The 22,278-nt window shown below is 48.1% G+C and overlaps 1 protein-coding gene across 3 annotated transcripts in view; it reads left to right on the forward strand.

The window, feature by feature from the left end:
* GALNT14 (polypeptide N-acetylgalactosaminyltransferase 14) overlaps positions 1-21,955 on the forward strand; it is a 93,141-nt gene extending 71,186 nt beyond the window's left edge. For 2 of the 3 annotated variants that reach the window (XM_079298620.1, XM_079298621.1), the window contains 6 exons: positions 3,286-3,412; positions 5,907-5,999; positions 7,939-8,022; positions 9,176-9,320; positions 16,362-16,481; positions 17,052-21,955. In XM_079298620.1, coding sequence (XP_079154746.1) covers positions 3,286-3,412; positions 5,907-5,999; positions 7,939-8,022; positions 9,176-9,320; positions 16,362-16,481; positions 17,052-17,210 — 728 coding nt within the window. In that variant the 3' untranslated portion in view covers positions 17,211-21,955. The remainder of the gene's footprint in view (positions 1-3,285; positions 3,413-5,906; positions 6,000-7,938; positions 8,023-9,175; positions 9,321-16,361; positions 16,482-17,051) is intronic. The other variant, XR_013773371.1, reaches the window with a different exon arrangement.
* The last annotated feature ends 323 nt before the right edge of the window (positions 21,956-22,278 follow it).

Raw genomic sequence — 22,278 nt, forward strand, 5'->3', positions numbered from 1 at the left:
CCTTGCCTCTAGACTGACCCAAAGCGTCTGGATGGGGTGGCTGTGAGGAAACCTGGGGGGGAGTGGCAGCCCTCCCACTTCCTCTGCTAGATCAGTAGCCCAGACAAAGCATTCAAGAAGGGAACTAGACAGGAGAAGAGCAGGAGAGGGACTGCCATGCTGTGCCTGACCTGCTGTCTGTCTGTGCTCATCATTCCTCTCTGACAGCAGCCAGCAGGAGCTGCTGCTGGGAGATGAGCAGTGACAGGAAAGCCTGCTCCTGGAGAAAGCTCCATCCTGTCAGCTTGTCCCATGCCCTGTAACAGCAGGCATTTGCTCCTTATGCCTGGTTATGGCCCTTCTTGAATGCTGACCAGGGGGCTGGTCCTGACCAAACATGCACTGGCAGTGCTGCAGGATGTACCAGGGCCTCGTGTGACAAAGGAAAGCAAAATCAAAGTTAATATTGCATCCATAAAGTGTAGGTCTGCCTAGCAGCAGGGCAGATCCCATCTTGCCCATTGCCCTGGGAGCAGAAGCATTGCTCATAGCTCCATCTCCTGCAGGTGCAGCAATCAGGCAGTGTGTCCTGTCTCTCCTTTGCACCCTGCTGGCCCTGGTCAGCTCTGGGAAGGGAATGGACAGCAGGAGCTGACCTGCCTGCTTCCAGCACTTGCAGTGAGCCATGCTCTTCCTGGTAGCTTCGTCCTGAGGGGATGCAGGATTCTGGTCCTGCAGCAGTGCTGCTGCCTTTAATGTTATTGATGGGGCAACTGGAGGGAGCTGGAGGCTTCAGGCAGAGCAAAAGTGAACGTGTTCGGCATTGAAGGAGAACACCATAGATGTTTTGCATCTTAAATTTACTGAATCCCCTGTAGATGAGTAATGGCAGGAGGGACTTGCAGGCCAGCAAGAAGTGCTGGAGGTATTCTGCAGAATGAAGGCCAAGTCCAGTTCACCCCAAAGTGTATTTCTCACACCCCTCTTGGGGGTCACTTGGAGGGGCCACGTGCCCTGGCAACATCTCTTGTGGATCAAGGAAAGCACACTGTTGGTTCCTGGCTCCTCTGAGCTGACCCTGTTCCATGCTTTAGGTGGTGCTTCAGTTTACCTTCCCTTGGGGCACGTAGCTCTTGGCTGCCTGTCTGGAGTCCTTGTTTGTTACCTGCTCCATGGGTGATCCCTCCCTGTGGAAACTTGTGCTTTAATTATTTCTGCTGTACCTGGAGCAGTCTCTGCAGGGTGCAACTACCCTGAAACAGAGAGCTCAGACTCCTCAGCATCTCCTGTGCACTGTGTCCTCATTCCAGTTCCCAATACACAGAGATGACCTCTTCATTAGGCTTTAAAAAGATCAGGCAAGGACTGAATGGTGTGAGTATTTCCCTTTTAGCACATCAGGGAGCTGCTCTCCTCCCAGACTGAGCAGAAGGACCAGAAGAGGAGAAGGCAGCTTGCAGTAGCCATGCTGTGCTCTGCAGCTGGTCGTCCCCTTGTATAGGGTGCCCTTGTGACTGACACAGCAGTGCCAGCAGAGTGGCCAGTGCTGTGACACACAGACAAGTGACAGCAACAGCCACGTGCGAGGGGAGCCAAGAGCAGCAGCTTAGAGTGGCTACATGCTGCCATAATCTCATTTCCCTGCAGCTGTGATTAAGGTTGCTCCCAATATAGCACCAGGACATGGCACAAGGGCACGTTTTATTGGCCTCTTAATACCCAGCACTGGGGAAAGTGGTGAGGCTCCAGCTGCTGTTGGCAGCTCCTGCACGTAAGCACGGCAGTGAAGGGAAGGGGAGGGAATTTCTGGAAAGGAATACTGCTCCCTGCTGTGCTTTCCCAGCCCTGCCATTGCTTGTCCCTGCTGCCAGGGCCAGCTGTTGGGGATGGGATCAAAGCTTTGAGTTTTGAACCCAGGCATCAAGGCAAGAAGGCTTGTGTCAGCCTCCCTTTTCCATTGGCTCAGGGGCAGGTTGATGTGCTGGGAGCAGGATGGGAGCAACATGATCCTGGCTCCCACCCCTGCAGCAGCTCAGGGCTGAGCCCTGTGTGCTCACAGGGCTTTGGAGGCCCCAGCTGGCCTTTGCTCCCTGAAGGTGTGAGCTGTTTCTGGAGGGATGGAAGCTTTGTAATCCAGCAGTGCCTGCCCTTGGAGGAGGAGGAGTCCTGTCCACACTGCCCAATTGGCCTTCCTGCCACAGGTGCTTGTCTTGCCAGAATCTGACCTGGGGACAAGACACCCTTGTGCTGGTATATATGGGGGGACTGTTGGGAGCACAAGCTGTCAAAGACAATGGGTGTTCTCCTGTCTTAATTCTGTAGTTAAATGGAGGGGTGTGTGTGAAAAGGAATTATTAGTTTTTGAAGTTGATACATGCTACATATAGCTCTGCACTGTCAAGAGATGAGAAAATAGGATTCAAAGAGCTGCAGAAGCCTTTTCATTTTCATTTCATTTCCACGCTGGTTCTGTCTGAGCATGACTGACTGACAATAGAGCTGCAGATTCATAGCTTCATAAGCACCAGGGCCAGATGGACCCATTAGATCAGGCATTCTGCTTACCCTTCCTACCTCATCCAGCTCCCTGCCAAGAGCTTTATAACTTCTGGTGTCAGTGGTGCCACAGGCTCATTTTCCTTGAGAAGGGCCCTGTGGGTCAGCCACAGAGTGTCTTGGAGACATTTCCCATACTGACAGTTTATCCAGATTTTTGGGATAATCCCTCCCACTGCTGACCTTTGCATGTGTGAAGGTGTGTGCCTTATTTGACTGCAGCATTGGCACTGAAGGCCCAGAGTACCTGGGCAGGGTAAGCTCCTGTCCATTTTGGGACAGGCAATGGATGCACAGCTCCCTGTTCACTTTGCTCAGTGAACTCAGTGGTGGATTCATAAGGATAATGACAGCTGTAGTCATTAATGGACAGAATTCATAGCTTCTCCTGGTGAACTTGACAGCTCTTTGGAGGGAAGTGACTCTGAAACAGGCAGTGCAGGAGTAATAAGGAAGACACAAAACTGGCAAGAGGATTCTGCAGTGGATGAAAAGGGACCTGCTTATGGTCTAATGCTCGCCATTGTGATAGCACCTGCTGTACTAGAGGCAGGTTTCAAGTGCACTGACTTCAAACAGCTTGCAAAGAAGCTTTGAAATGCACTTTCAAGGCCCGTTGTGCCTTGGAAAGCCTGTCTGGTAAGTGATTTAGCCCAGTTTAATGTTGCAGGGGATGAAGTAAGAGCTAACACCAGGATTCAGACTGCTCTAGGACAGAAAGACAAAGTGCTGAAGCTGCTTCTCTTACAGAAATCTCTTTCCGTGTGTGGATGTGTGGAGGGAGCCTGGAAATCATCCCCTGCAGCCGTGTTGGGCACGTCTTTCGGAAGAAACATCCGTATGTCTTTCCAGAGGGAAATGCCAACACATACATTAAGTAAGTGGTTTGTACTTGCTTTGGTTTTTTTTGTGAAACAGCCTTGTAGAGAGAAGGGGGAGCAGAGAAGACAGGCAGGAAAGTTTGTTTGGAAAACTTTGAAATATCCTTGGGCATGAATTTCTTGAGCTGAAGAAGTGTAAGTCAATACAATTGTCCCATAGGATTTCTCCAGTGTCGAGAATATGACAGAAATAGGACATTTATATGGTAGCTTTCATCAGCACAGAAATGGAGGGATGGCCCCAGCACATCCCTGAGTGCTGGAACATTAAATGGTTTCGACCTTGAGGTCATCAGAACACATATATAATGACCTGAAATCAGGCTGTCACCAGTGTCTGTCAGTAGCCAGTGACCTTAGCTGTAGGCTCAGTGTGGCTCAGCTGAACCAGAAAATTTGGTTCCCAGTGTCTCTCTGGGATGGGAGCCACACAGCTTGCTGTAGTGGGTGATTCTGTCTCCAGACTGGTGCTCTCTGCTGTGCAGTGGGCTGCACCTGGCTGGCATGGACACTGAAGGGACTGCCAGGGCATACCAGCTGAAGGGTACCTCTCCTCACACACAGGGACACAGACTGAATCAGGTACTGACAGGGCTGCCTGAAATGGGCTGAGATCCTGGACACATCAGGCAAAGAAGGGGGAAATCCAGAAGATGGACTAGTCATGGGCAAAGATGATCAGGGCAGCAGGTGAGGCCAGGAAGGATTTCCTCCATTTTTAGAGTGTGAGACTGAACATTGTTGCTTAAGTGAATGACAGAGTAAAGCACTGGGGGAACTTACAGTAAATGCAGGGTTGTTTCTGAGCTAACCTGCAGCTGTGAGTGCTTACACACCAGGCTTTCCTTTTAGTGAGGGCTTCCCACTGTTAGAAAGAGCCAGCAGCATTTGTGAAGACCCAGGTGTCTGCCACAGGGTTACTGCTGACCCAGGCTCTCTGCAGCTTCCTCAGCTTTTGCTTGAGACAAGAGGGAGTGCAAATTACACCTCTCACTAACACCTAATATGTGATTTCCAGCCACCCAGTGCGTGGAGCAGGAAAGGGATGGCAGTGACGGGCACAGGGCATTGCTGGCATCAAGGAGCAGAGCACAAATTTGAGAATCACCAGGAGGGCTCTTGCTTTCAGGAGTGAAGCCAGACTGCTTCAGAGGGGCCTGGCATGTGACAGAATCTCCTCTGTCAGAGTTGCTTCAAGGTGGCAGCTGCCTTGCATCACCTGCAGGAGGAGCCAGGGGAGCTCAGATGGGCACAGCTCTGACTCCCTGCCAGGCACAGGCTCTGGGGATGGCTGTGTCATGCCTGGGTGTGAGCATTGGCACTTGTCCCCAAGTTTCTTCTAAACTCAAAGGAGATCAGGAAGCCAAACAAAGGAACCCTGCACATTAGGGAAGGTTAGGTACAGATGTAGACACTGATTTAGTCATGGCTTGCACTTAGACTATTGCCTTAAGAGAGAGAGAGGAGGAAGCCCATGAATCAGCAAGGGCTGAAAATCAGTCTGGAGGAATGTACCTGTAAGCACCAGGAGCTGGGATGTTATTAACCTTAGAGTATCTATCAGCCTTAATGCTGCAATGTATAGACTGAGAGAAGCAGCTCCGGGCAACCTGGTGCTCTGTAGCACTTCAGTTTAAATAGAGGTGCTAGCAAAAAATATCTCCACCTTTCTGCCAGCTTCTGATAGTTTTTCCACAGAGCCCCTCCTTTAGTGTGAGAGAGAGCTCAGACTCCAGTCTAGGGCTGACTTTATGTGCAGGATATTCCTTTTCTGGGCACCTGGGGCTTGGCTGGATTCAGAGCCTGCCCCCAGCACCTGCAGCTTAGTGATGTGGCAGCAAAAGCTTGGAGGCACTGGCCTGCCTTGGAGCAGGAGATTAGCGGGTCCCCTGATCTGGACAGGGATAGGCATGGAGCAAGAAATTAATTTTCAATAAGGGTTAGAGCCATTTGAAGCCAACAGAAGGTGTGCTGAGGTTCAGAAACCTTGTGCAGATACCTGGCTCATGTGGGAGGGTGGCTTTCATGCTGCAGCACCCTGGTGGGATGTTTTCTCTTTAAGTTTTGAGTGCTGAGGTTTGTCTCAATGAAATCCAGGAGTGCAAAACAGTAGAGTCCATTCAGGATTGAAATAGAGGAAACATTTGCAAATATTTGGCAAACTTTTTAGAACTTCATCCCAGCCACTAAATAAAACCCTAGGCATTCCTGCTTTGGAGATGATGCTTAAGACAGCCTGCTGTTCTGGGTCTGGTGGGTGCAAAGCATCCAGCTGAGTTTGAAATGGTGAATTCTTCATCCAGGCTTTATTTGTGATGCCTGAGATGTTTGGTCCCTGGAGTAATGGGAAAGAAGGAGTACCTTCTCTAGCAGTGAGGGATGGGCTGGCTCAGAGGGGCTTGGGTGAGGACCAGGCTGAGGGTGGGAGGCTGGATCAGTGCATTTTGGAAAGTGTCACCTTGGTTTGATGCGTGCTGTTGCCTCCCTCAGGAACACCAAGCGCACGGCAGAGGTGTGGATGGACGAGTTCAAGCAGTACTACTACGCTGCCAGGCCCGCAGCCCAGGGGAGGCCTTTGGGCAAGTAAGGATCTTCCTGTGATGCCTGAGCCCTGCCCGTGCTGCCTGAGCCCTGTCTGTGCTGCCTGAGCCCTGCCTGTGCCTTGCCTGTGCTGCCTGTGCCCTGTCTGTGCCCTGTCTGTGCTGCCTGAGCCCTGTCTGTGCTGCCTGAGCCCTGCCTGTGCCCTGCCTGTGCCTTGCCTGTACTGCCTGTGCCCTGTCTGTGCCCTGCCCGTGCTGCCTGAGCCCTGCCTGTGCCCTGCCTGTGCCCTGCCGGTGCCCTGCCTGTCCTGCCTGTGCCCTGCCCATGCTGCCTGAGCCCTGCCTGTCCTGCCTGAGCCCTGCCTCTGCTGCCTGTGCCCTGCCTGAGCCCTGCCTATGCTGCCTGAACCCTGCCTGTGTTTTTCCTGTACCCTGCCTGTGCTGCCTGAGTCCTGCCTGTGCCCTACCCGCACCCTATCGGTGCTGCCTGCACCCTGCCTGTGCCCTGCCTCTGCTGCCTGTGCCCTGCCTGAGCCCTGCCCATGCTGCCTGTGCCCTGCCTGTGCCGAACCTGCTGCCTGTGCCCTGCCTGTACCCTGCCTGTGCTGCCTGTGCCCTGCCTGTACCCTGCCTGTGCATTGTCTGTGCCCTGCCTGAGCCCTGCCTGTGCCGCCTGTGCTGCCTGTGCCCTGCCTGTGCTGCCTGTGCCCTGCCTGAGCCCTGCCTGTGCCCTGCCTGTGCCTTTCCTGCTGCAGGGGGTACTCACAGAGATATTCCCCTGCTGTGGAAACCCGCCTGCTTTGTCCCTGCAGTGATAGTAAAATACTGATGGTAGGCACATGCTATAGCAGTGAGGTGGATAAACAGCCAGTTTATATGCTGTGCTAGTATATTCCAGTGAGTGAACCATTCCCAGGTGGGGGGAAATGCCCTCTGCCTCTGTCCTGTCCTTGACATTACATAGAACTACTTCTGATCCCAGAGCGGTGTTTGGCAGGCAGAGTCCAGAGGTGTTGGTGGCAGTGGACAGGAAGGAAAACCATCAAATTTTTGTCCTCTGATGCTTTATTGGAAGACAGCAAGTGTTTGGGTGCAGGCAGTTTGCCATTCATTCTGTGAAGAGTGAAAAATTACTCACTGTCAGGAGGACTGTAAATATTTGTGTTATATTTCTCATTTTCACATGCTCCTCTTTGCCTTAAAAAGTTTCCTTCAGACTCCAGGGGGTTCTGAGTCTAAACTTGAATTCATTGTGACCACTCAAGTCCTGATGACTCCCCTGTTTCCACTGAATTAATATCCTCCTCCCATTCATCAGCACAGAATGAAGTAGCAGCTCTGTCCTCTGCTTGGTGTAGTAGGGTATAGAGAATTTAACACTATGTGAAAAGGAGGTACTGGAGGGTTCTGACCATTCCATAAAAGCCAGCTCCTAACAGCTCCACAGGCTGGCCCAGGGAGAAGCTGGAGTTTTGGAAATGTAGCTGTACAGCATGATCCCTCAGCAGAACTTTAGTCCTTATTAATGAAAGAAAAAAGTATTTCACTGTGTGATCAACTTCTGCTGGCTTACCAGTGTGTTTAGGTGCTCTTGCAACCAAGGCCTCCTGTAGTCCTGTAAACCAAGAGTAACTTAAAAAAGCAAATAGCATATTTTAATTTCCTAATATGTTATTATATTCAGGTAAGGGTTTTTGCATAGTACACAGCATACATTTTTTACTAATATTTTTTAAATTACTGTGCTCTTCCATTAACCTTTTCAGCTCCAGACTCCTTGTTAAAATGACAATATGTCATCATGCCACTTTACCAAGTGAGACTTCCAAAGAGACAGAGATCAAAACAACTGCTCAAGCCCATGCAGGGAGAAACCAGAGCTGCTGATGCTCTTGTGTTTGCTGTCTGTGCATTTCTCATGGGTTTCTCTCAGCCTCCCTTCATCATTTCCATTGTATCTCTGTGGTGTTTTCTTCCCACAGCATCCAGAGCAGAGTGGAGCTGCGGAAGAGGTTGAAATGCCACAGCTTCAAGTGGTACCTGGAAAACGTTTATCCCGAACTTCGGTACGGCTGTGCCATCTCCAACTGCATCCATCAGGCCAGTGGGGTGCTCCATCCTCCCTCCTGCCCCACAGAGCTTTCTGCTGCCCCAGAGACACAGGCACCCCCTCCCTTGGGCTTCACAGAAGGGCAGAGTGGATTTTGTGCTGGCTTTAAGCACAGCTTGCTCACAGCATGACACACAGCAGAGCTTTGGAGATCCTCGGGGGTCCCTTCAACTCAGCATATTCTGTGATATCTGCTTCCTCTAAGCTCTTTGCTGCAGGGCTGGTGAGGGACAAAGCACCAGCTATTCCCATTTGCCCTCAGGAATTTATTAAGCATCCTCCTGCCCATAGTGTGGAACAAGTTGTGTAGGGAAATCAGAGAGTTTTTCTTACAAAAGTACTCCAAGGCAGAAAATCCACCATAGCCTCTGCTGGGGTGTTTTGATACTTAATGACTCCTGCTTAGTAAACAAATACTAATTTCCAGTCCTTTCACACTGTTCTGCTGCACTCAAGGCTTCTCTGTTGTGAAACCATTCACTCTAGGATTTTATGACTTGTATTCAGATGGCTCTGCCTTGCTTTAGCCCAACGCTTTGCTAAATATTATTGCTTTTGCACAGATATCTTTTAGTTACCAATTTACTCCAGAAACCATTGCATTCATTCCCCTGGTCCCTATCAAGAGCCATCCTCAGAAAGGATGGTGAAGTTCTAGAGATACCTTCAGGGACCTTCTGGTGCAATAGCTGAGTGCAGAATCACTGTGTGAAAATGATGATTTATGATTTATAGCCATTTTCTTACTTATTTTTTTGCCATGTGTGGCATTGCACAGCAGCATTCACAGGTAGTGCCAGGGCTCTGTGACAGTTTGTTATAAAGTTCTCCTCTCCTGTAAGCTGAAGGCTGACCTTCAGCCTGCTCACAGCCTACTCCTGGCTCCTGTTTGCCTTGTGCAGTTATTTATTTTTTCCTCTCATAAAGGTCAGCCATCCATCTCTGAGAGCTTCTTCTGCATGCCCTGTCCACGTGCTGCTCTCAGTGCTTCAGTATTGTGGTAGATATTGCCACCCCTCATTTTCTGAAGGTGAAATGGTGCAGCCTCACCCCCCTGAGCCTCCCTGTGCATGGGGCAGTATGATCTTGTTCTCATGCTGTTCCCACAGGATTCCTGAGGAATCACTCTACCAGACTGGGATAATCAGGCAAAGGCAGAGCTGCCTGGAGTCACACAAGTCTGAAGACCAAGAACTCCCCATCCTGGGCTTAAATCCTTGTAACAGCAGCAAAGGCACAGTACCAAAGGCACAGGTAAGATGTGTTGTGTATCCCCATGATGCTGGATGGGAAGAAGCCATGGGGGCAGCTTCAAGATGATTTCTTAAGGTTGCTAAAGCTCTGCTGGAGGACTTACCCTTTTTGCCAGTGTCTTCCCTTAGGCAGCATGTTGTTATACCCTGGTGACTCCACCTGACCTTGTGCAGCAGCAGGGACTGGTGCAGGAGCCACAGGACAGCGTGTCCCACTCATCTCTGTGGGAGCCTGAGCTCTTCCCACTGCCCAGGAACACCATGTGCTGCTCATCTGCACAGATCAAAGGCAAAGAGAATTATAACTTCCTCTCATCTCTCAGCCTTTTTCTCTCAAAATGGACTGAGTTGCAGTGGCATTTGTAACTTCATAGTCTGCATTCTCTCAGTATTGGATTGCCCATTAAACTAGTGAGAATTTAATGAGGATGATCTCAGTTTTTTCAATCTCACTGAGACGAGGAAAAGCTGTATGAATTGATGTTCTCAAAAGCACAGCCTAGGAGATGGTTGAGCCAAGAGCAGGCACATGTGCCTTGCAGCAGAGTTTCTGGAGCAAGACCCTGAAGATGCACACAGCTTCAAAACCCACCTTTTCTTCAGGGTCCCTTTGTGATTTTGGGCATGTCAGTAAGTTCTGTGCTCCCATCTATAGAAAAGGAGGATAACAATCCCTTGCTTCTCCACAGTTGCCATCAAGTCATTCAGTAGGAAATGGTGTGGTGTGCTGGTTTCCCCTTGACTGTGCATCCTTAACCCTCATGGTTACATATTCAAACCGGGTAGTTGTGCATATAAAAGACCCAGGCTTGGGGAGACTGCTTAAAATATCCCTGATCTGTGTGTGCAAACAAAGCATGTCATTATGAGCATCTCTTTCAAATGCAGTTGCAGGCCTGTCTGTAGGCAGGAAATTAATGTCTGTTTCACAGCATGGCAAAATCAACAATGACTACTTGAATATTAGTCAGTTCAGAAAATGTAGTTAATAAAATTGCCAGTGCCACACAGTAACAGTTCTTAGTGGTTTCCATGTTCCAGAATTGTTTTTCTTTTTTTCTACTGCTACATGAACTTTTCAAACAAACAGCAGGCTGATGAGAGCAGGTCATCATGTTTTTTCAGGGCTAGCTAAGCTCTGTGGAAGAAAGGAAAAGTGTTCTAATGACAATGGCAACTTCCAATGAATTGGCTGGTTTTAAAAAAGAAAATCTGGGAAAATCAGAATGAAAAATGCTGCTGCAAGTTCGTGTTTCAAAATGAAATGGTATTGGTCTTTCTGAAATACCAATTTGATGTGGTATTTTAAAATGAGAAATGTCACGCCAGCAAGTTGGATTGTTTCATTCCCCCAAACACATTTTGTTTTGACGTTTCTGTGCAGTAAATTTTTGGAATTTTTCACACCACGAACTTTTCATCTTCCTGTTCAGATTCTGCAGCAGTTTGCAATAGGTCAACACTTCCCACTGGATGGCAACTCCATTTCTTGTGCACATCCAGGACTAACTCTGCAAAGGAACAGAAAAATGCAGTACAGATTGCAGAATGGCTGCACTCAGTACACAGCAGGAATAGAGAAAAGCCTTTCCTTTTTATTTTTCTCTGTCTTCCTAGGATGGTTCTTCATTACTTGTACCCATGGAGAATAGTTCAGATTAAAGCAGGATATTTACATTTTTATTGTGAATAGAAACTTATATTTTAATTACTCTGTTTCCACAAGACCACCTAAACTTGTGGATGACATGGGTGTTACAGTCACCAGTCTGTGTAGGATTCATTATGCAGCAATCCTGAATGCTGCTTGGTTTTACATTTGATATACCAGAAAAGGGTAATAATCTTTACTTTTAACATACTGAAGTCACATCTTGTATGCCCTAAGCTTCATTTTGTGAAAAATAGGCTTAGCTAAATCAAAACTGTGCTTTCTTGACATTCAGTAAGTAGTATGAAAATATACTGGCTGTCCAAATTCTTTATTATTGTTATTATAGTTACAGTAATTTGGTTGCTTTGATTGCCTTTCTGTAGCTGTCTCCCTGCTGGGCTGCCCCAGCCCTTTACCAACATTACATGCATGAAGTGGCTCTTTGTTTTAGGTTTTTCTACCTGTAGTGTAGGTTAAGGGTGTTGTGAGACCTCTGGCCACATCCATAGTTTGGGTAAATTGAGATGAGTACTCAGTGGTGAAATCAGACTTACACCTTTAGCAGGTCTCAAAAATCCTCCCTGATGGTGTCTGGTGTTGGTCCTGAATTACTGAAGGGAGCACTGAGGCACAAGAAGACCCCTCACCCTTGTGTAGGAGAGTTCTGTCTTCTCATCCTGGGGATCACTTGGCCCTTTCCTCTCCAGAGGGCCTGGCAGCAGTCAGGGTGGGCTCTGTCCCCTGAGGTGGCTCTCAGAGGGGTCTCGAGGTGGCTGAGGTCCCCAGAGTGGCTGTCAGGGGACTCCTGAGTTAGTGATGGGCAGAGATGTTTGTGCAGTGCCCATCCCCAGGGCTCAGCAGGCTCTGCCTGTGCTCCTGCCCTCTGGAGCCTCAGCACTCCATGCCTTCTTGCATCTCATTTGCTAAATGAACAGATTGATTTAGTTTTTCATGAGAGAAATGCATCTGAGGGAAAATAATTGATCATAATTTTGTCCTCATCTATCTAATGAAGATGTGAGTAGGTTTTTTTTTTCAAGCCAAGTGTCAGTTGGTATTAGTTCATAGAGTTTGGAAAAGACATCTGACTGGGATTTATTTAAGTCATTAGCAGCTTCAGGAAACCTGACATACTTCAGATAAAAAATCTGAAGATGCTTTGACCTGGATATAACACAAGTGTAAGCAGTTGCTGCAAGAGGAATGTAAAGCTCAGGCATCTTTTAGACAAGTGAGGAAACAGAGGGAAGGCTGCAGCATCCATTTCCTGGGCCTGCACCCCAGAATACCTGGAGTTTGCAGCTCAGTGGTTGCCATTGCATTTGAGTGGCATGACCTTGACTTTTCCTGGGAAGGAAAGGCAGTGTGATGCTCATCACAGTTGGCTTGAGGTCCTCTGTGTGCTGACTAGATCTGCACTTTTTTTGGAGAGCATTCAGCCTCTGTCCAAACTATGTGATCCTTCTGAGACATCTCAACCATGAACATTGTCTTCTGACCTTCCTCCCTCAAAAGCCCTTTCTTCCTCTCCTCCATGGGCATGCCCTGGCCTGGCTGTAGGCTGGCTGGAGCTGTGGGAGCCAGGCTGAGCGAGCAGAGCAGAGGGGCAGCAGTGTCCCCTCTGCACCCAGGCTGTCCTGGGCACCCCATGTATTTGGCTTTCCCTCTCTGAGATGTGTGGAAGTGCCACTTGTATCCCATGTTGATGAGAGCAGTGCTTTGCTATCCTGAGGTGACTCGTGCAGTCACGTGCCTTGGGAAGCCCTTCCCTGGGATTTTAAGAAGATAAGTGGATAATTAGATTGTTCCACCTTCTTCAGAAACACTTTTCTCCAGCTACCACCTCTGCTTTAGGGTAGGGCTGCCCTCTGGCAGCAGAGGCCTTGCTGTCACAGAACACTGGGCTCCCATGGGACTGCTCCTTCCCTGACTCCATCTGCCAGCCAGGCTATGCCAAGCCAAAGGTCACTCTTGAAAATAATTTCCTCAATTCACAATAATGCTGAGTAACAGTGACAGGTGCCAGCTCAGATGATGCTGAAGCCTAGAGAAACAGTCACAAGCCTCAGATGAGGGGGTTGATGTTATCTGAAGCTTTGGAGGAAGGGGGTTGCTGGTTGTGCTGTGAAGCTGGTAGCTGTCTTCTCCTGGCTCCACCACCCCTCCATCTTTGCCTTCAAAAAGGCAGGAAATCTTGAGGTGAGTTTTACCTCATGTATCTGTTTTTCTTTGGTTCTGGGTCAGCTCCAAACCCTGATGGCATCTCCTCAGGCAAGTCTGGAGCAGTGCTGGCTCCTTGCAGGGCTCCTCAGGAGTACCGTGGGCTGCCCCATCCACCACAACCTCTGTGGTGCAAAGCTCTGCTGCTGTTCCTGCTGTGCCAAGGATTAGGAGATAACCTAGTTCCTCATGTGGAAAAAAAAATAAATAATCCCAATTCATAAAAATAAGGGAAGAGAAAGGGTAAGATAAAAATTCATGTGGCCATGGGCATGTATTTTGACTTGAAGTCCTTCATGGATTCTGTGGTGTTCAGCTGACTTCCCTCCTCCTCTTCCCCCTTCAAATTTCTTTAATTTCTGCATAATTTTCTTTGGCTTTCATCTAGGGCTGAAAGGGAAGAAGACATGATTAGAGCTGGATAAAACATTTTCAACAGGACTGGCTTCCATAAAAAGCCATTCTGCCAATATAGATGAGCTGTGTGAAAATCTGTCAGCGGAGATAAAGACAGTGGAAGGACAGCCTGGGGGCAGGAGAGTAGGATCCAGTGTCAGCTGTGGAGCTGATGCACACATCCAGCTCTGGAGCCCTCACTTGTTATGATGAATGTCAGCTTAGGGAAAATGGTTTCCACCACCCTTCCTACCCCATGGGCCACTGCTGGATGAGAGGCTGGCCCTGCCTTGAGAGGATGTGAATATTGTGAAGGTTTGAACTTAGCCTGGTCTGGGAAAAAAATCATGGATAACCTCTAGTAGGAGCAGACTTCCATGAGATAATCTCAGTGAAGCAAGAAGGTTAAGATGTCAAAACAAAAAAAAAAGTCTGATGGCTCGAATTAGATGGAGAACTCAACATATACACAAGTTACAGGATTAACAGGCTGCTGCTGAGGAGCCTCATGGGTGCAGCTCCAGTCCTGTCCTGAGCTAAAATGACAAACAATTGGTTAAATATGTAAAGCAGTTTTTCTAAGCAGCTTGTAGCAGCGTGGGTGCCAAGAACAGATGTTGGAGCTTGCCCCATAGGGTTTGGTTCTTCACAGATGCTGGACTAATTTGGCACCTGATTTCCCAGGCTGGTGGTTTACACAGCAGCTGACAGTGTGCGTGGTTGGGATGTCTGGAACGTGTTCAGTGTAGGATCAGGTAAACCCTGCTCCACATGACAAAGAAAAGTAATTGCCAGAAGGCCCTTTGGGTGTGGATTACAGCTTTGAAAATGAATGCTTGTAATGTACCCAGCTCCTGGGCAGCTCTTGCTGAGGAGCCTGTGGGCAGGCTGTTCAGAAAGCCAGCTTTGATTTCCATGAGCTGGTGGGGAGTAGTGGGCTAAGAAGCACAGAGTATGAGGATCACGGTGTGCAGTCCTTGTGGAGCTGAGTCTGCTGTGCAAAAGCATGTTTTCCCTTCCAGGTGGCTAAGAACCTGAATGAAAGTGGGATTTATATTCCCAGGAGTTAAATGCCTGTAGCTGTCTGTTTTGAAGTTGAGGAGAGGAGTTAGAGCTGCTGACGGTGACAAATACCAAAGGACTGGAAGTGTTTCCCTGCTCTAATAACTCATGCTAATGCAACCCAAAACCTCCACCATTCAAAGTCAGGGGAGCTGCAGGCATCCCAGCTCTGACAGTAGGGCAGCCATTCTTCACATTCCCCTCCAGCACTCAGAAAGAGTTGAAGTCTCCCAGGAGCCCCATTTTTCCAGCCCCAGCCTAAGAGCCATATGTTTGAGCACTGCCTTCCCCTCCACTGCCAACACATCACTTCTCACAGAGCTCAGACTCCTCCACAGCTGAGTTCCCAACTGTTCTGCTTCCTCTTTGCACCTTTTCTTTCACAGCAGGTTCAGAGTTTTCGTAGCCTGTAATCTGTCAATGCATCTGCTGTGGTTCTTAGGTCTCTTGTGGGAACCCTTTTGCTCCCTGGCCTTGCTATCTCTGGCAGGGTTACTGCACTCTGATACTCAAGCCAGCCTGCTGTTGGTTCTCCAGCCCTGTTCACCTGCCCTGCCATGGCTCAGAAACCTGCTTTCCATTTTTTCCTACTGCTGCTGCTCAGAGCCATTTACACAGCAGGAGTTGATCCTGCTTTGCATCCTGGCTGGGAGTGCTTGGAAAACCCTTCCAGCCCCACTCTTTCTAATTTCCAAGTTGATGCTCACACAAAGTTACATGCAAAACACCTGTTCCAGAAGTCCCTCTCCAGGGTTATGTGAAGCATGGTTTGTGGTTTCCCAGCAGCCAAATCAGCTCTTGTCTGCTTGTGCACACACATGAAAAGCAGGGAGACAGACATTCCTTGGCTGGCATCCTCTCAGGAGGTGCTCTTGGGTAATACAGGCACAGATAAGTGATAGAAAATGTTCAGTTGGAATAAATGTTGGAGTAAACTTCTGTGCAACACTCCTGGACTAAACAGTGTGTCTGTAAATCCATGATGCTTTGTCCAGCACTTTTGGAAATCCTTGTCCGACTGTCAGCTGCTCCTCTTTTTCTTCCAATAACATCCAGTGGTGAAAAAAGTGGTAATTCCAGAGATCTCCTGTTGTTTGGTGAGCATCACACAGGACAAAGTCTGTCTCTGCTCCTCCAAAAGTTTATTTCTGGGGCTGAGAAGCTGACAAAAAGCGGGTGAACATGAAAGAGCAGCAAAAGAAAAAGGCCTCCAAGACATCCCAGTGGAACAAGAGTAGCAATGGTTATAAAAAACTTTTAAATTTGGTCCCACTGCCTTGATGGAAAGCAGAGCTTTATTTTTGTGGTATCACCTCTTGTCTCCCACTGACAGCTGCAAAGCATCTCTGCTGCTCTTCCCTGAAAAAATAGGATTGCACATTGTGTGGTTAGTAGTGTTCCTGCTTCTCTTTTGCTTTTTTCCCATCCTTTTGTTCTCCAGCCAAAGCCCAGTTCCAGCTATGGTATCTTTTGTCTCATGAAACATGTTCCAGCAGCTGTTGCAGACGTTTTTTTGGTACCTCAATGACAACTGCCATTTTGGGGAGGCTTGAAAAATTCCAGTGACTTCTCCTGATGCCTCTTGAAGTCAGTGAGGTTTGTGCTTGATTTTGGCAGGATCCAAGCCAAAGTGGTTTTTTTTTCCAGGTAAAAGAATAGCAAGAACCAACACTGCTCTCTCAGCACCTTTCTTTCTCTTCCTCTGTGCAGGAATGGACGTACACATACAACCACCACGTCCGCCAGCAGCAGCTGTGTTTGTCTGTGTACACCCTCTTCCCTGGTTCCCAGGTGCTGCTGTCACCTTGTAAAGAAGGTGACAACAAGCAGGTGAGCCCCTTTCACTGGTCCCCCATTTTCTTTGAAGTTCCCTTTCTTTCATCACAGTATTGCTGCACATAAAATGTCCTGTGCTCTGACTTCATCTGGGAAGCACAGTCAATTTGGGAGTACAGGCTCTGGCCTGTTGAGCCCTTTGCCTCTTAAATGAGTGTGTTGATAAGGATGTCTATTAGTGAGGGTGGTGATCTGGATACTTCAATGCAGAAGTCAAACCCAAACTGGCAATTTAGTTCACACGGGCTGCCAGTCAGGCAGCAGATGCTAACATTTCCCTGCAGTTAATCACTGAGCTGGCATTTGAACCAGTGACCTGGGGAAAAAGCTGTTAGTAATATATTATCATCCTGAAGCCAGGAAGAGGCCGAGTTAAGTGAATGTACTTCTAATGGGAAAAATGCTCAGCGTGTGCTGTGCTTGGTGTGGGTTTGGGGACCTTTTACTTGACAGCATCAGGCCACAAGGGCTTGGTGACAGCTGTCCTGTTGATGCTGGAACAGTGCAGATAAAGCATGGTGGGGAGGAAGGTTGTTCACTGTGTGTGCTGTGTGTCTCCCTCAGCGCTGGGGCAAAGTCGGGTCACACCTTGAGCACATTGCATCCCGCTTCTGCCTGGACACCGAGAGCGTGGGGGACACCAACGAGAGCATCAGAGAGCTGGTGATCAACCCCTGTGAGAGCACAGCCATGAGCCAGCGCTGGGACATGGTGATGTCCTGATCTGCTGAAGGAGGCGGCCGAGACGCGCCGGGTGGGGCTCAAACCCAAACCCTGGGGGTCCCTGTGTGCTGTGGGACAGCAGGAGCATCACTCAAATAAACATGGGATACTGCAGTCCAGGTGGAGCAGCGGATGTTGGCTGCCAGGCATGCAGCTGGTGTTGGCCTGTTGGTGGTCAAGGAGGAGGGGTGGCAGAAAGACAAGTTTGAAATGTTTTAGAGGGGTACTGGGGGGTCCTGCAATGAGCTGGACAGAACTTCAGCATGCACAGCGCTGATTAATCTCCCTGGAAATGCAGGTAGAAGAGCCTTGACTGCCTAAAGGAGACAGGATGAGCAAAACAAGCATCTCAGTAGCTCTTGGGGGTTGAGATGGGTGCACAAGATGGGATGTACCAAGGGATGCTCTGAAACATCATCGAGGACCAAGTGGAAGACAGTGAATTATTTTTGCACTTTGCTGTGGATGTTGATGTCTTCTGCAGACCACATGGGTTGAGCTGTGTTGCACATCTGAATTGGTACCTGATCCACATCCATGGTGTGTATACAGAGGCAGAGCAGTCCTTGATGGCTGTGACCAGGATCAGAACAGTGATGGGGGAATCCTGCTCTGTGCTAACTGCACACAGTGCTTGTTGAATCTCCAAAGCCCAAGCAAACAGAGGATTCACTGCATGGGATTAAAGGATATAAATTTCTGTCAAGCTGGGAGGAAAGGCAGTAACGTGATTATTTCTCCTCTCTGAAGGCCATGGATCACTGAAAACTCCCCTAAAATTTTGCTAATGTGTCCCTCACTTCTCTGCTTCAGATCTGGACTAATTCAAATTTTCACTTTTCTTATATAAAAGTAATATTTTTGGTAATTGAAGGTAATTGTGTCATATTTCTGTTTCCCAGTTTCCAAACTACAGATGAAGGGACTCCCATAAAATGCTGCTACTGATGGAATGGTGAAGGTTTAATTTTTAATCAAAATTAGAGACACTGCTCCAAGAAAGGAAAAGGGATATTACCTGGGTTTGTTCCCCATTATCTTGTAGCCCACAATGTAAGGTACTGAAGAAAAGGTTTGGGACTCCCCATTAACACCTGTGAGCAGGGCAGCCTGGACCAGCATGTACCTCTATCTCAGAGTCACTTAGCATAACCAGACCAGGCAGAAATTAATTTCTTAGCTTTTGGAGGGAAGTCTTTTACCAGAGATCATGTCATGTGTGGGAGTGAGGTGGCAGCCTGAGGAGAGTAGGACAGACCACCTCAGGAGGAAGGAATAGAAGCCTGGAAGGTCCATTCCAGCCTGTCTTTCAGGGCAGCTGCCACTACAGCCACAGGTAACAGGCTGTGCATCATCAAGAGCTGTGCACACAGCTCTTTGGTAGTAATGACTCCCAAAGAGAACTTTCATAGGACTGTCAGTGTGACTTGAAAAAAAATACATCATTTCTGTCTGAAAATGCTAGGATTTAGTGAAAGTCCTATCCTTTGTTTCCTGTGCTACAAACTGCAGGTGAAATACCATAAGCTTTAAGCCTTCAAGTGCTCTCAGCATCCCTTCTTGAATAAATAGCTGGCTTTCAGGATTTTACTGCCTCAGTTTCTCCTCCCTCAGTGCTGGGAGAAAGCCATGTGTTTAAATCTTGCTGGCTTTAGAAGCAGAACCAGTATAGCTCTTTATGTGCTAAAGGTCGCAGTGCAGAATGCTTTTCATGTGCTGCAGTGATTACTAACCTCATCAACTCCCTTGGTGCCAGCCTCAAGGGCTTCTGTTATGAAAGGGCTGGAGCAAGCTGTCATTTCATGGTGGAAGGGGACATTGTTTCCCTGCCACCACTCGGTGCAGGAAACAAAGGGGAGCCCTTCAAATGGAATGGACCCATTTCACAAGGGAGGGCAGTGACCTTGGGCTTCTTTTTAATTGAGCAGGGACATAGCACTTCTACTTTTCACAATGGTGATGACAGGCAAGGGGTAGTAGTTCCCTGTCTAGTGTTTACAAGGGAAGGCAGCTCCCAAGGGCTTGCAACTTAACACATTCACACCTGTTCTGTGTCCACAGCCTGGCACTGCCCAGCAGCTGGCAATTCCATTCTGGAAATTCAGATTGCTGAACAACTTGCCATGGGTTTTGAAGTTCAGCACCTGGCAGGTACACTCTGAGCAGGGCCTCAGACCTATCTAGCTTTACTGTTTCCCACCAAAGCTGAAAATCTCCGTTCTCCTGACAGCCAAAGCTCTCTGAACTGCTCTTAGCCTTAGCAGAACCAGCTACCTCACTGCATATGTGTGTGTGCTTGGGCACATGGACCCACAGGACCTGCAGGGATGTGTTCTAGGAAGGAGTTGTTTGATCAGCTCTTGCCTTTTGGGAAACACAAATGCTGTAGCAAACCCCTCCTATTCCAAAACGTGCTAAGGGATCACTGTGAACATGCCTGGGGACAGTGGAAGGCAGGCAGTGGTGAGGGGGGCATCAGGCATGCTGTGCCCTACCAGAGTCCAGCAGCCAAGGTCACCTAAGTCTCTTGCAGGCCCAAAAGCCACCAGGTACCTCACAGAACTGGGACAGCAGCACTTGTCAAACTGGTGATTGTTTCTCACAGAGCCATCAGCTGTAGCCCTTAGGATACAGCTTATTTCATGGTCCAGGAAATGAGATTATCCCTATGGATCAGCAGTGTTTTCAGAGAAGCCTAGGAGTATCAGCCTGACTCCTGGGGAGCTTTATATAAAGCTGGCAGTGGTCTGGCAGTCTCCAGAGTTAGCCCCAATATGGCATTTAGCAAATCTGCAGAGACCTTGCATTGTGTCAGGGAAAAGGTTAACATGCTGCTGAAATCCAACTCGTACCTTCAGGTTTGTTTCATTTATTAAAATACACTGAAAACAGATGAACTTTTCTTGCTTTGTGTATTGTCAATGCCTAGACAAATTATTATCATGCTGTGAACAGGTACAATGTGACTGATTGGGATCTAGATGGGCTCCCTTGCCAATGCTTCTTAAGCCTCTGTGTCATTTGGTAGTAATGCTTTTTGGTAATATTTTTCACTGACTTGAAAGAATATAAGATAAAGTAGAAAATATGATTCTAATCCTGGCTGTTGAGCTTTCTGACAGCCTTTATGATCTCCAGGTAAGTCACTTCTTGTGCCTTGGGAAAATTGGATTCAGAGCAGGAAACTCAAGGCTAGAACTACTATTGGCTTTTAAAGAGACAACTAAGGCTGTCAAAAAAAAAAAAAAAAAAAACAAAACAAACCAAACCCCAAAACACACCAGAAAAAGACAAAAGAATCACTTCCCCTCCCTCTCAAAGGAGATCCATGTTCCAATGAGAAAAAAATCTGTCTGATTTTAGTTGGGCTGGAGAAGTCTTTCAGTCCTTATGTTGTGTGATTTCTAGGTACTTTGTGCTCATCTTCTCTCTGTACCAGTGCAGTACCATGAGGTCACAACACAAATCATCTGTGCTCAGAACCTCAGGTTACAACATGTTGAGGTGGTGATTTAGTGGTGAAGAGGTGGAAACTGAATTCAAAGATCTTTGTTTATCCAGCAATGCAACCGCAAAATGGGGCTAGTGGATGAAGGCTGGAGAGCTGGTGGTGGGTCAAGACAAGCACAGCCCTGAGTGCTAAATCCCATCTTTTGCCTCTAGGAGTAGTTTGGGATAGTTCACCTAATTTTATTTCCACAGTTTCCCAGAATGTTAGTGAAGACTGAGTGTCTTGAAGAGAGAAGAAGCCAAGGATTAGTTTTTGTTGCATGCAATGCCAGCAGTACTGGACTGGAGTCTCCATGGACCCTTTTTACCTGCTTGTACAGGGTCTGGTTCAGATGGAGTTAATTTTCTTTGTAACAGCCTGTAATGTCCTGTGGTTTGCCTGTTGACCAAAACAGTGTTGCTAGCACACAACAATGTTTTAGTTATTGCTGTGTCTGCACAGTGTCAAGGTCTTCTCCATCTCTCTCTGCTGCCCCTGTGAGCAGTCAGGGGCTGGGGGAGAGGACTGGGAGAGGGGACAGCTGGGACAGCTCCCCCAAACTGACCAAAGACTCATCTCATCCCATATAATGTGACTCTCAGAGATAAAACTGGGGGGAGTTCTGCCCCAGGAGGTCTCTGCCTGGCTGGGCATCAGGCTGCAAGTGGTGACTGACTGCCTTTGCATCACTTGGTTGTTCTGGGGGTTGTTCAGTTTCATTTTCCTTCATGACTGTCTTTATCTTGACTGACAAGTTTTTCTCACTATTTCTCTTCAGATTCTTTCTCCCATCCTGTTGGGCAGGGAGGGAGTAGGGGCTGAGCTGGCAGGCAGGGTCAGCCCACCCCAGTGCCCAAAGCAAAGCAGGGTCTGTGCTGCAACAGGCTGGTGTTCCTTGTGGCTCAGGCTCTGATCACAGCTCTGCAGTGCAATCTGCACTGCTCACATTTCAGGTTTTAAATGAAGCAAAGTCAAGCAGGTTTCACACAAGCAACAGAAGAAATGCTGCTCATTAATGTTCTGCCTAAATTAATTTTGAATGGTCAGTCCAGCACCAGTGTTAATGTGCAGCTGCTTTACATGGCTGGAGAGTTAAAGGAAGCCTGGTATGGGTGTCCAGCTTATGTTGAGACTTACATGCTGAAATCCAGTGGCATTTTTCCAGATTTATGGGTGTTTTGCCAATGTCCATTGTTCTGTTTCTCACTGGAAGTGCCTTCAGAACCCTGTAAGAATAAAAACCTGTTGCAAGCTACTGCCTCTCCAACTGAGTCTAATTAAGTTTTGAAGGGAGCTGCATTGTAGCCCAAAGCTGACAAAAAAGCAACACAAGGATTTGCAGGTAAGAATTCTCCTTTTGTAGTGCTGAGCTGCTTTCTCTGATACTGCTTGGGCACCAAAGAAGCCCAGACTGGTTCTGTGGGATATACAGAAGAGGTCATGGCTGGGTTTCAGGGCTGGGTTTTGCATAAGCAGTTGTGTAATAACTGTCTATCATCTGTACATCAAAATGAGGGATGTCTCTCATTTTCCTGTGATTTACATGAAAACATGTCCAGACAAGGTATTGCTACTGCA

The sequence above is a fragment of the Erithacus rubecula genome (genome assembly GCF_903797595.1).
Source record: "Erithacus rubecula genome assembly, chromosome: 2".
Taxonomy (NCBI): domain Eukaryota; kingdom Metazoa; phylum Chordata; class Aves; order Passeriformes; family Muscicapidae; genus Erithacus; species Erithacus rubecula.